The following is a 15,311-nucleotide window of genomic DNA, read 5'->3' as shown; positions in this document are numbered from 1 at the left end:
AACTAGGGTTGCAATGATATTTTTACTGCTTAAATTTAAGTTTAAATTAGTTAAATCCATGTCAGTGAATTTTTTAGTACATTCTCTGAAAAGGTACTGATTAAAAAAGTTATCATAGTCGAGCTTCTAGAATAGAAAATAAGTATACTGCTATTAATTTAGTTTATATGAATAAATATATGATATGGCATTGTTGTATTGCAATGTATTATATCTTGCTAAAATATACATGACATTTAATCAGAACTATTAGAAACTCAACCTTTTCCCCAACCCATTAGGCTTACTGAACAGCCAACATCCATAATCATGTTTAATGGCATTATATTGTGCTGCATGCCTAATTCAGCAGTACATGTTTGACCACTTACTGTGATGGGAATAGTAAGCCACATATGTCTGTATGTTCAACATATTGGATAATTTTAAAAAAAAATTCCTTGGATCATCAAGATATTGTTTTCTATTTGAAGATCATTTTTTATTTAAGAAAAGAATTACAGAAATATCCCACTAAACAGTTCCATTAAGTAGAGTTGTTGTAATATATCATTTATTGTTTGGAACAGTAAGTTTTTGCTTCACTGCCAGTTGCATGCATGTTGTTTACTTGTTTATCAATTTTTAAAAACATTTACATATAGTAAACTACACTATGTTGCTTACATGTGTAAACTGCTGTCAAAAAGATCAGTGTTCATATTCTAACAGTTTCATAGCAACTTGACCTGGTTTTGTAAGAAATGACAATTACTACAACTGAAACTATTTTCTAATGTTCTTACAAGCTGACAGAATGGTGACCATAATATATAATATAGATAAGTAAGTAAAGTGGACACTTCCAGTGACTTGAGGCATTATTTGTATGAAAGTAGGGCATGCGTCTTGAACCTGCTTGTAATTTCTGTGACTTATGCCACTATTTGCATAAAAGTACAGTAAGAGTCTAGAATCTAATTGCAATTTGAGCCATATATATTATTTGCTCCATGAACCATTATGCTAAGACTGTACTGAGTTTGACCAAACATGGACATTGGTAGTTGTGTGCTTGTCTGTTTTATTACATACATTTTTAGTTTGAATACACTGTTTTTCCTTGACAATAATAATAATGATAATAATAATAGCCACAGCTAAGAGAATGTGATTGATTTTGACTTGCATTTACCATTGGCAGGTATTTAAAAGGATTCGACAGGGCAGTCAAAAAGGGTTTTCTAATCTGACATAATTTTGCATAAAATAGGGCAGGTCAGAATTCCTCATGGACATTAAAATGACCCAATCACAGCTGGAAATATTTATTAAAGAGACAGAATTACAATTTTCAGCATTTTGTGCCTTAAAATATTAATATTGAGCCGAAATGGTTGACCAGACTCTGCTCAGAATACCCTAGAGTTTTTTTTAATAAAAATTATACGATTTTTTGACATTACTATAGTTTATAGGGTCAAGAAAACTGGTCAGATTTGTTCAGCAAAGCAGAACTTACTGTAGGATTTTAAAACAGTCTAGAACAACATTTGTACAGGTATACGTATTGCTTTGACCAACAAAATTTTATTTAGGACTTAAGTACAGAAAGTTTCAAGTCCAGAATTTGGGCCTACTTTCAATAAGGCAACCACGGTAATGATGTATGCTTGATGAAACTCGTGTTTCATAAAATGCAAGAAGACCCAGACATTCGGAAAGATACTAAAGCCAAGTTAAAAGGTATGCAGCAACTATAGCAAGTCACATATTCATTCATTTTTATTTATTTATTGATAAGTAAAGGTTAGGTTTGCACATCTAGGGCCTGTGATTGATCTGTAGTTCAGGTATGTGTGAGGCGTAGATCAACTAAGGTTGGTGTTTTTCTCTGGGTACTCCAGTTTGTGCCACTTAAAATATTAACATGTAATTATCAAGGTCATTGAATGTACAGTGGTTTCATATGCTCCAAGAAAATAGTAATATGCAGAGCAGAAATACCCTAACCAAATAGTTTTCTGGGCGTAAATTGTAATTTACGTCTTAATCCTGTCTTCCAGGTCTGGCTATGGAGTATTGTCATCATACAAGTTTTAGTAAGTACGATTATGCCTAATCCCTGACACCCGTTTAATTAACTTGATCTTTTTTTTTTTTTCCATTGTGATAGTTTCATCCTTACAGTTTCCATCACATAGCATTACTTAAACTCCTTTCCATTATTGGATTTGCCACAGATCTTGATCCGGTTGATACAGATCCTTTGCACTTTGCTCTAGGGCTTCTGGCCTTATTTCTGTTTCTCTCTGCACATCCACTTTTCGTTCATTGTGAGCAAAATGGGGACACTCTGATTATATTTTGTTGCTTTTGCATCCAATGTTTTTTTCTTCTAATTTTACCTTGCCAGTATCTTCAAAGAGGGTCCTTCCTTTCCAGCAGGATGTTCACAATATATGTATTCCTGGTCTTTCTGCAATGGGAATTGGTGTGTATTAGGTAAACAGTTAATTGTATGTGTATATGTCATGGATAATTCAGGCAACCAATTTTATACTGGCAAAAACCTGGTGTCTCCTTATGGGGGCAGGATAATTGACACTGTATTATTAACATAAATCACTACTGCAGTATTATTGAAAGTAACTTTATAGTTTATGTATTACAGAGGAAGCTTTTTAACAGTCCTTTGTACAGATCAGTGTCATTTTCAGGTAACCTGGATGTACATCTGTATACAGTATGGCTGGGCTGAGCATGATAAATTGATTTTGGACAAATACAGTATGCAGGACAATAGTTGTGTGAATTAAATTTGGACAATTTTGTTTTAACAGCATTATGTTGGCTCAAGGAACTGTTAGTTTTGCACATACATGGTGAAATTGGTGCTTGGATAACCTAAATACTCAATTTGTTTTGGTATAAGACTATTTTCAGTAAACTGTAGCTTTTATTTCTTTGCTGACATCATGACATCAGTGCTGCTACCATGCAAGATTGTGTAACCCATTATTGCATCTTTCTTTCATTTCATATATCATGTCACCAGTCTCTTGTTAGGTATTCTACTACTTAGAATCAATCAAACAAAAGAAAGTACAGTCTCAGTACTTTGAATACTTTGATTGATTTAATCTTGAAATACCATGTATACTCACTGTTGAGTTGAATCCAGCTGCAAACAAGATAGACCTTGAGCTACCATCATCTAATACACCAACAGATCAGGATCTATTTTGTTTGTTCTGCTGATCACTCCTAACAATCTGTACTGACACAGATTTGCTGGTGCATTCTGTGCTAGCTGATCTGGGCCCATGCAGTTTGCATTTGTACTTATAAGTGAGTATGTTTGATCGATTTAAACCTTGCTTCATCATGCATTCTGAGTGCAACTGTACATCATCTCTACAGTTTTTATGGCCATTTTGCAGTTTCAAATTTGGCATTGGCAAATTATCATCAATCATTCATTAATTACTATCATTACATAAGAAGTATTTTTTGTGCTCTTGATTACATGCATTATAGCACTAATTATAAATTTTAATGCATGTATGATTTATGCTAACACACTGCATGGTTGCCATATATACTCGTGTAATTTGTCAGCCAATTATGGCGTATGTCTTAAACTGTATAGGCTGAGATCAGCTAATGCATTATGTGGTGACAGATCTGGGTCTGTGCAGTTTGCAGTTTGATAAAACTGATACACGGGTATATATGATATTAAATTTGATGGTGTTTTATTATGAACTTCATGTGTGGATTGATACTTGATATGGTTTGCATATTGTTGCTTCATGTAGAATGCTTTTAATTTCAATAATCAAGAGATTCTTGTATATTATTCTGATGAGCTACGATAAAAATGTTACCATCTTTAGCTATAATGGTATTCTGTAGGCTACAGTGATTTTTGGACAATTTTCACAGAGATGAGGAATTTGGAGATTTTTCAGGTGCTTGTGTTTTTATTGTAAGGGAGTATGTTGTGGGTATTAAATTTAACGAGATTTCCTGAAGCCCACATTATGGAAAAAAAACCCACTGGCATAGCCATATTTTTTGTATGGTATTCCCTTGCTATAAGATGTCTCAATATTAGGCTGCCTCTTTCTGTAATAAGGCTGATTTGGTCATGGGTCCCATTTCATGATTTAATACGGTTACCCCTTTATAAGACTTCTATGTTCATGGATCACATTTCATTATTCAATAGTAGCAGGCCTTGAAAATTCAACAGGGTTTATTCTTAGATGTATAATTGCATGAAACAGATCTTTTTTTTCATTTAAAAAAATCATGAGAGAAATAAATACATTCAAAATTGCAGATTGAACTTCTGGGACCATTGTTTTCAATTTCACTCTCACAAGCTAGATAATTGCTCAATATGCACTGTATACTGCTTGTAATGTTTTCTCCAGGATGTTTTAACAAAGGGGAGATTTCTGCTCAGGCATCTTTTTAAGGGGTGCTTTCCGATGTTTTGGGAGGGGGATATTGGAAAATAATTGCTTTTGATTAGTCCCTGTTACAGTAAGTTTAAGCAAAATTGTGTTTCACAAATAACTTGTATACATTTACATCATACTTCTGGCAGTTTATCTTCATTATTATTACAACAAGATTAAACTTGTGTTTGCATAATGGCATTATGTTATATGTATATACATTATAATAATACAGTAGCAGCGATATTTTCACAAATGCCATTGTTAAACTTCTTAAAGTATGTTAAAATGTAAAAAAAGCATATCATTGCTTAAAATTTACACTATGAACCTGATTTGGGCAGTTGATCTAAATATTAAATGATATTATAATCATTGCGACTTATTTAATATTAATGAAGGTTACAGGTCATGACATATTCATTAATATGAACAGATCTGAATCAAATGATTTAGGCGCTTGACTGCTAGATCGATTGCCATATTATCAAGCACCTACTAAATGACCTTTTTGTAACTGACATGTTTTCAGTTGTGATAAAGTTATTTAAAGCATTTTACAAAATGTTGTACTATGGTAGACATGAAGTTTTCGCTACTTAGAGCTAATATATCTGTTGTTATTCTAATGCATACAGTGTTAAGTGCCTTGTTATAATTCATAATCACTGACACTTGTGCTGATCATAAAGATTAACTCGTTAACTGCACCTTCCCTAATTGTGGTTGTACCCTACTTCCAAGTTCTGTGCAGTGAACATTGTTTTCAATACACCAAATTTGTGGTATTAATAATAATAACAATAGTAATAATAATTTATTTATAGAGGGTGACTAATTGGTCAAGGACTCTTATTCCTTGAAGCCCTCTGAATTACAGAAAAGTAGACACATGCAGCTTTTCAGTGATACCAAATAATGTAGACTTTCTACTTCGATTGTAGAATATAGTTGGTAAAAGTAATTTTTGAGACTCGATTTTTATTTAGGCCACAAATTACCACTTTATGGATCCTAAGTGTCCAGAATTTAGACTATTTGTCCTGTGATCTAAAGCAGACAGGTCCAAACTGCACACTGAAAAGTTTGATAAGTTTGAGATATAAGAGTGAAAGGTAGCCAGGACATGAAAACCATGCATTCAATATGCATGAAAAAAAGTAGCTAAAACTTTTACCCATCTTTACATGGGCGAGAGAAATAGCCAATATAAAACTTTATTTATACACCTTTTCATCCAACTAAAAGACAAACTGTCAGAAGTAAATGTATTCAGAAGTAACCCCATAAATGGGTTTCCTAGCCCAATTTTATTTGAAAATAAAAAGATTCTCCAGGGGATAATATCACATTTGTTAAAACCAAAGTATATGAGATCCATCTGTAGATAATGTTCTTGTTTAAACAAACTAACATTCCCCCATTGCAAAAATGTCTGAAGGGAGAATTCATCCTGTGTGGAAAATCGTGTACCAGTAAACTAGATCTGCTACTGCACCATTAAGCTTTGTTGAAAGTATCTTCATCTTGACATGTAGAATAAAAAAACTAGATATTCATATTACCTGGTTCATATTACCATATTTTGATGGAATATATTCATATTACCTGTTATTACATATTTAGACAAAATATATTTGAGTTTAAAAAAATGCTTTTTAGCATGCATTCGCAATTTCGAGTCAATCCTGCAGATCATGTATGCCGATAGTGCCCTACAGAAGACCGCATTTATTTATGAAACAAGGATTGAATGAGAATTTGCAAGTGCATCAAACTATTTTTTCATATGCAACTTTTCCACCAATCCAGCAGGCAGTCCAATCATTGAAATTGCTGAATGGATGGCTTTTCTAGTTACTGCTTTGACATACATCCGAGGCATAGCATTGTTTCACAGAATTAAGATGATGACTCTCTGATTGTGTAGAATGCTAATTAAAATATAGAAACTTATAAAGAACATGCATATGATCAAAATGATTACATCGTGTTTTCAGATGTGTACTGGTAAGAAGTATTTGTAAATATTAAATTCAGTGTGCAGACAAGAAGATTTTGTTAATTATCTTTGCACAAGTTTATGAATTATTGTTCAGACCATATTAGTCACTCGTCTTGACTTTACTGATGTGCACCATGTAGCATTAATGTGCATATTTACCACTGTTATTTTGCCTGTAATATAATTGGAACTGTGCGTATTGATTACAGAGTCAAGTGAATATGTGGCCAACATGGGTGACTTGTTATGCATTTAAATGGTGATTTTGAGCGGTTTAATATTGTATATAACTCATATCTTTTGCCCTGTTATTTATAATGTGAGTAATATTGCAGAAATGTGAGATACATGTATATTTACTTGTATACATTGGATGTATTTAATGTGTTAAATGCAGGCATGTGCAGCCTACAGCCAGGAGGTGGATCCAACCCGAGACCTGGTTTTATCTGCTTATTTACATTATAGAGTATGCCTTTAAAAATCACTTATCCAGCCTGTGCCCTGGAGGAAGCTGCTCATGCCAAGTGTTAGGGCTGAGATGCTTGTACTTGTATAAATTTTATGTGCTGTGTGTGAGTGTAGGGGGTGAGATACACGTACATGTACTTGTATATGTTGTGTGTAATGTGTGATGTTAGGGGTGAGGTACATCTACTTGTATACATTTTATGTGTGTAATTTGACAGTGTTAGGGGTGAGATAAAGGTACATTGCTAGATTGTGTGTTATGGGTAAGTGTATCAGGTGTTAGTGTGATGGGTTATATGCATATACTTGTGTTCATTCTATGTGTTGTGTATCAGTGTAAAGAGTGAGATACATGTACTTGTATATGTTATGTGTAATGTGTCAATCTTATGGGTGAGATAGTGTACTATACATGGGATGTGTGTTGTGGACATATTTATGTGTTAGGGGTTGAAGTACATGTACTTTTCTATATTGTATCTGTATTATGTATCAGTGTTAGGGTGATATAAATGTACTTGTTTGCATTGTATGTTTTCTTTATGTTCGTGTTAGGGGTGAGTATATTCAGCAGAAATGGATTGTAATATATTGTGGTATAAATGATAGTATTGCATTATGCATCCATGTGTATTGCTTCAAAGCTGACCATATAGAAATCCAGTAGGATACCAACTGTCAGCATGATTTGCTATTAGAGCCTTTTAGCTTTATTACAATGAGTACATGGATATCAGTATGTATTGCTACCATTCTAACCATATCCGTTGTTTTCACGTGACGTCACAAAACGTGTGTATGTCCATATCCGCCATTTTGAGTCCCTAGCCCTGAAAACCAGCACCTAATAACTTTGTTTTTCCCGCATAATTACGATGGCACGTCTCATTTTGTGTGTAAGAATATAATAATACATAACATTATAATGTGCATGTCACCCGCACAAGACTGAAGGCGTGACTTTCCTACTTGTTTTCTTCAAGTAAAACATTTAAATTTCAACCATCCTTGTTATTCTTTCATAAAAAAATAGATCGATCAATAAACCAATGCATAAATAAATGGATACACAAACAAGTTTCAACATATAATGATTTTCAATTTTCATAGGCTGAACTCAATCATTTGGTTATCGTTCAAGTTAAAAGGCTAATTGTTAATATATAATTTCATATTTCTAAAAGCATTTCAGGAATACTTCTTTTTGACATTCGACACAAAGTCATGTTCCGTTTGGCACATGTTTCATTTGAATACACTGAAGATGAGACTTCTTTGAACGGTTATCGCTTTCATTCAATATCATCCTACACCCAACATCACCACAAATACAATATTTGACCATAATAATTAAATTGATTTGTCAGCTGTCTTTGGCACAGTCATTGTTGTTGCAAAAAGTATTTGTACATAAAGGTTCTGGCATAAAACACATGCTACGAAATTTTAATTCGTAACTGATATTGCTTACCAAATATTCAGAAACACTATTTTAAGATGACAAGCTTAGGGATATGATGCGAAACACTTTTTAAAAATGTTAATAGTGTCTGTAAAACAACAAAATAAAAAAAAATAACTGCATTTCTATTTAATAGCAATATGCACGATTGGGTTCAACTTCACTATACTGTGTTTCGATTAAAGCAAGGGAACTTCCAGCTTTACTTTTATTTATTTTCATGCTATAAGGCACTTAATTTCAAGTATAATCTATGTATCGTTTCGATGAAGTAAATGGCCTTATTGACAGTTAAATCAGATTATTATCTTGAATATAAATGATGACTAATGTTGTCAAAGGTTTGTTAGGGACTCAAAATGGCAGCGCAAGGTTTGCGCATGTTGCATTGTGGGTATTTGTGTGCTCAATCGTGACGTCTGTGAAAACAACCCATAGAAATCCAGTAGGATACCAACTCTCAGCATGACTTGCAGAGCCTTGTAGCCTTTGTTACAATGAATACAGTATGTATCAAGCTGACCATGTAGAAATCCCCTAGGATACCAACTGTCAGCATGATTTGCTGAGCCTTGTAGTCTTTGTTACAAGAGTACTGGTTAGTATGCACAATCAGCTGTGTTTTCTCCTTGCTTGGGGGAGGGGGGGGGAATATTGTGTAAGATTGTGTAAGAATGCTACATGTACATCAGTTGACCAGTGAACCAGATCTTTGTACTGGTACATGTAGGTATTTACTGTAGGACTTGTGATGTCCACATGCCATGCTATTGTGTGAATGTTTCAAATCAGACCTCTGACATATTATGTGTTGCTGTCAATTGAGTGTGAGCTGATTTTTACTTACTAAACCAACAACCTGATTGGACAAGTTCCTGTACTAGATAATGTTTTGGCTAGCTACATGTGGCATGGTTGTAAATGGAAGTGAAGTGGTTTGACAAATGTTTTTTAGGAAAGATGATGACAGCTTTGAAACCCCTCAGACTAGCATATTATCTTGTGTTTGAGCTGAAGTATAATAAAAAGTCTGCGTTGACCATATATATTCTACAAGAATAACAACAAAACATTTCTTTTATTGCAAAAGGCTTATATTGGCACAACTTTGAAATAGTGTTGCATGGTTTTCCTTAGAATAATATCATGCTATGTACAGCTGTATAGCTTGTGCCTGACATAATTAATTGGTTGGAGAAAAAAAAAACATGTCAAGGCAGTAGGTACAAGTGTTGACATCAAATTGAATAACCCTGGTTGTAGTGTTGGTTACTATTAATAAAAAGTCCATCTTTAGCTTTTCCTGTTAGTGATGATCTACCATATTTACCATGAGAAAAGAATTTGATTGCATAGAAATTAAAGGACATTTCCTTCATGGAGAGGCACTAAAGGACAGCTGTTTTCATATATGTACATGTATACTATATCTTTGCTTATGAGAACTCCTGTCTCAAAAAATGCTTGAAGAGATTTTGGTGAGAAAGAAAGTAGCAGAAGTCAAGAAAGTTGTGATTGATTGCAGTGGAGTAGAGGACGATTTGGAAATGCAAAATTGAAATGGTGCAGGTAGATCAACTCCAGTTAGACTGTACTTCTTTATTGGAGAAATGTGAAATTTGTTTGAAACTTTTTTGATAAAAGTTTTATAAAATTCATGTTGATTATTTATATTGCTGGTTTTTTGTTGTTGTTTTTTTTTATCTAGATGATCTTACAGGTTTCTTGCTGTCAATAAGGAAAAAAAATGTATCAGGCCAAATCATCATGTTTAAGGATATTGATATTATTACTGAACCATTGTAAGAAGTGTAGCCCATGCTTGCCTCCTTAAAATATTGCATGTGATACATGGCCATGCCTCATTATGATTGATTAGTCATGGTTGTCTTTGACGGAGATTGAATCATGTATCAGGTAGTTGCTTCCAATAATACTAGATCATTTCTCACAGATACCAACCTTCTGTGAGGAAAGTAATGCTGAATCAGAAAAAGCACGCATCTTCAGCACTTAGATTGATCTGCATTAAATGGAAGATTACACAAATAAATTAATAGTCTCTGACAAAATGAGGTAGTGAATTATAAATCTTTCAAAATGGTTAGAATTCTGGAATTTTAAGTGGCAATTCCTATAAAATTAATGCCAAAAATCGGTTTTTCCAGAAAGTTCTGGTTTGAAAATCATCATATATTTGGGATTACTATATATACCCCAACATGACAGTGGTAGGGAATATAGTATTGGCCTTATCCAGACTTTGTGTTTAGGCTAATTTTCATACCCAAGTGGGGCACCTGTGTTCAGTGAACATGGTGCTAGATTTGTGAAGTGCTTAAGGTTATATATAGGCAACACTGTGTGTTGATGGGATTTTAAATTCAGAAAGCTTTAGAAAAATCAAACATGTTACTAATGTTAAAGAAAGGTATTATTGCTTGGAGGGATAGATGCAGGCCTGATGTGGCTGTATAGGGAATTGATGGGTGGAACAAATGCATCACTTGTGGGACACTGAACAATGATATTCTGGCACTGTGTTGTTCTTAGTGTGGGTAAAAAAAAAATGAAACTTTTGAAATTGCTGGGGAGTTTTTATGCCAATTAAGGTGCAGAACATTCAACAATGAGGATTGAATAGGTCTTGATTGAACTATTTTAGTACAACAATTAGTTGATTTTTAGTAAGTGTGCCTACATGACCTGTATGACTTTTACTCTAGTTCTAATCATGAATCTAATTGCCCAATACTCCATAACCTTTTGGTGTTGACTTTGTACACTGTTAGCCAGGTACCAAACTGGGACAAGAAATGAAGATGTAGGTTATATCATAACAGATAACAAAGTAGCAAGAATTTGTTTTCTTTTTAACACATGCTGCTTTCATTGTGACATCAGCATGCATGACATTCAGTCTGGGTTGTGTTGGATCTCACGTTTAGGTTGACTTCACCCAAAGATGTCCACATAATTTAACATTAATTCTGCCGTATGTACTTCTTGGGGCATGTAAAGAAAAAAGAACTTCCAGAAGATTAGGACGCATGAGGATGCAACTAAAGTTAATTAAAAGTATGTGTAATCAGAGTTTAAAAGATGACACTTATTTGTGAAATAGGTTCTGAATATGACCTGTATGACTTGCACTATAGCAGGTTTTTCTAAGAGGCATTTCAAAGGAGCGGTGGGTTATGAGTAATTAGAATCACGATTAGAACTAGTAGTCCGCAGCAGAGCAGCATTGTTTCTATACATTCTCAGTTATCACTACCTCAGTATATGCATTATGTATCCCACCCCCACCAGTTTTTACCCTAACTTCTGTACCTTCCATAGGGTTTATTGAAATTTCAGAACTGTTGTGCAGATCTGTAGACCACCTCTAATGATAATGCAAAGTTCTAAGACATTTTCTTAATGGCATGGCCTGGCTCTCAGTTGTGAAGATCCTTCTTTCCAAGATCTCGTGTTTCTTGTCCAGAATTGTCAGACCTCATGCAGGTTCCTGGATGTAAAATAGGTCTGATGCATCCTCCTGCATGTCATAGGAAGCAGTTAATGGAGGCAGGAACCGTGTTGACTCACTGGATAGCTAGCTCACCAGACTTGTGACTGAATGGGTGGTGGTTTTGAACCCTTCCATTTAATTACCCTGGGTCAGTAATCGAGTTACATCCTAGGGCAAGGTACTTTACTCCAATTGCCTGTATATTTGGACCCACAATTTTCTCTACACTTGACACCAGTTTTTGCAGAAATGTGTCACAGAACACCCTCATTTTGAAAATATATAAATAGGTTGGGTGTTGAAGGAGTTGCCTGATATTACACCATTCATGAAATCACAACGTATTTTTTTTTTAAGAAACCACCGTGTACATGTGTAAATGTTTCGATTAAAAAATAAATCCCCAGTGTACCCCAAAGTTTGAAGTCTGAATTTTAATCTTTTAATGGGGCAATTGCACAGCATTACAAATGCATGGGCAGCAAGCAATGCAGATAATTAAATAAGTTATCATGACATCAGAACATTAGGATCGCAAGGAGAGTTATACACCTAAGAAAGACTTTATTTTCAGAGGGTGATTCAGTTAGTTGCAAACAAGAACTGATCTACCATGAGGCCTTTTGTTACATACATGTATATTATAAGCTAATAATATGTTCACACACACACTACATGAAATCTATTCACATAATTGCGACATTGCTGTAGTAATGACAAATAGGAGGTGGGTGGTGTAACTTGTACTTTAATAACTACACCATGTTATTTTTTTTTTAAATTATGATTTCATCCATCTAAGGCTGTGATACTTGGAAATGATTTAATATCTTAAGCAATCTTATTTATTGAAGGATGTTTTGAATGGCTTCTGTTTTGGCTTGGGTACTTTGAAATTTTGACCTTTTAATAATCCTAGATTTCTGGTACCAGTAGATTCTCTTTGCTGAAAAATTTGTTCAGGAAATTGGTGTAGAATTTGCAGACTCCTTATACATCATTTTCCCTTTTCTCAAGAAGTAACACTTTGATTGTAAGCAATGTATTATGAACATTACCTAAATTATTTCCTGGAGTCAGGAAATTTTTCTCATATTTGTTGCAGATGTATTCCCACAGATTGCATTAGAGAATCCAGGTGCAGTTGAATGTAACTTTTGTAATCTGTACTGTAATGGAATGAAGACAACGATTTTCTTCAGCAGCCAGAGATAAGAGTTTTCTTTGAAATATAAGTTGCATGATGAGACCATTGCAAATTTTTCTTTACAAATAGTCCAAGAATTATTATCACAGTTGTTCACTTTCAGATCAGTGTTATCATAGAAAATATGCAGCATATCAGTTTGCAGTCCTGCTCTTTTTTGCTGTGTAGTTATCAGCTAGATTTTTATTTTGTCCATTTTGAGGATCATACCATATTCTTGGCACCTTAGCATTTTAAAAGTTTTTTCCTCATCTTCACCATGATTGCTTTGAGCATCGGACAAGGTAGTGTCTTCAGCATAAATGTCAGTTTACATTTGTTGTTTTTAAGGGTAGGTCATTTATAAACAGAACAAAAAACAATAGCTTTAAGATAGAAACCTGTGTTACTCCACAACTTATCATTTTATTTCCTGATGCCCATTTAATTTTACTCGTTGAGACCTATTGCTTAAGAATATCTCCACTATATTGATCTATTTTTAACTTTTCAAAAAGAATTTCATGATCTACAAGGTCCAGAAGCCTTTCGTGATTAAGGTTGCTGAGGGTGGAGTACATGGAATAAAAAATGTGGTGGTGGTGAGGGTTTTCCGTTGTGAGTCTTTGAACTGAATTTAGCTCTTGTATGAATTCTTTCCTTTCATATTGGGACATTTCATTTTGGTTGAATGTACAGTTAGAGATGCCAGTAAATACATCCACATAATGAGAGAGAGAGAGAGGAAGTGTAAATAACATTCAGTAATGCTTCAGTTAAAAAGGACAACTTAGTTTTAAATTTGATAGGTATGTGTATCTGCTGCAGCAGTTAAAATACTGTTTGAAAGATGTCATGCAGTGTGGAAAGACTTGATGGCATTGCTATAAGTGATGACATGTCATCAAATCTGTGACATAATGAGATTATTATGACATTATCCAACCATTGGACTAAAATAGATCAAAATTGCCTCCAAGGTATTTTTCTACGAGTGACAGAGGCCCATGTTATTCTCTCCACAACGTGCCACAGTTTTTGTGAACATGGGGACCGTTGCATCCTATTCATAATAAATGTGGGGCCCCGAGTGGCCAAGTGGTCTAAAGCGCTGTCTGTTATGGATCACTGCCATCTCACCTCTGTCTGTGTGGGTTCGAGTCTCGGATTCGGCTAATGTGGGTATGTGAGAAAGCTTGCCAGTAGCTTCTCGTGGGTTGGTGGTTCTTTCCGGGGTTTTCCCGGGTTCTTTCTCCACCATTGATACTGGCCGCCATGCATAGCCTATCGTGTGCTGAAAAATGGCGTTAAACCCTACTACGACAACAACAAAATCATAACGTATATTGCATGGTATGGAGAATCCATGACTACCTATCAAAAGGTTTCTTTTCGGTCCAAATTAACTTCATTTGAAAAATGTATGCTGGCTTCACCATCATTTGGGTCAGTCATTTTGATAAACTAGGGAGTTTCAGCTAGAACTGAAATTATGTGCAACTATGTACATGTACTCTGTATCTATATATGCAGAGGGCCACAGAGAGGATTAGCTCCATGCAACTAATTGTGCCACTGTCATCAAATAAAGTAATTATTATTATTATTGTTATTGAAGATGGAGGGATGCCATGGCAGCAGTATTACATATTTTACAGTTAAATTCCCTAAAAGATAACAAGGCCACACACAAAAAAATTATGTTTCCAATTGTATGGGTTTTAAAATTTGGGTATATAGGTATTTATTTTCTAAGAAACATTATATATATTATATTGATTAATATACGTATTGTACTAAACACTTTAAAGTACTGGGCAGAACTGACTCAGAGGCATAAATCTGTTTTGGGAATAAACATTTGTACCATGGGGGTGGGGTGGGGGAACAAGTGCTGTGGTTTGGCAATGAAAAAGAGGGACAGTCAGCTTACTGGAAACACATTTTTGGGGACTAATATAAAATATAACAAGAAATTATTTTGTTGAAATTTCAAATATTTATAGTAAGATAATCGATATCATTTTTACGTAATTTCATTTTTACTGCAGTACATGTATACATGTGTACAAACACTTTACCATATTTACATTTATTGTAACATGGGACCCATCATGACCATTTAAATCTGTTGAATGTGTAGTTGTCAAAGTTATGACCCTCAAGTGTCATGTTAATCAGCTAGTGTAGTAAGTCCAAGTGGAATTTGGTTATTGTTCATTTAT

General features: G+C 34.4%; 1 protein-coding gene across 2 annotated transcripts in view; it reads left to right on the top strand.

The window, feature by feature from the left end:
- Nucleotides 1-15,311, top strand: part of LOC149798640 (uncharacterized) — a 159,168-nt gene that overhangs the window by 15,507 nt on the left and 128,350 nt on the right. The window contains exon 2 of one of the 2 annotated variants that reach the window (XM_089957474.1): nucleotides 2,046-2,081. The exons of the other annotated variant lie outside the window; for it this stretch is intronic. Coding sequence (XP_089813600.1) covers nucleotides 2,046-2,081 — 36 coding nt within the window. The remainder of the gene's footprint in view (nucleotides 1-2,045; nucleotides 2,082-15,311) is intronic. 2 annotated transcript variants of the gene reach the window in all.

The sequence above is a fragment of the Sinohyriopsis cumingii genome, chromosome 5, assembly GCF_028554795.1.
Source record: "Sinohyriopsis cumingii isolate HCF-2022 chromosome 5, ASM2855479v2, whole genome shotgun sequence".
Lineage (NCBI taxonomy): Eukaryota > Metazoa > Mollusca > Bivalvia > Unionida > Unionidae > Sinohyriopsis > Sinohyriopsis cumingii.
This window is presented reverse-complemented; position numbering and strand designations above follow the sequence as displayed.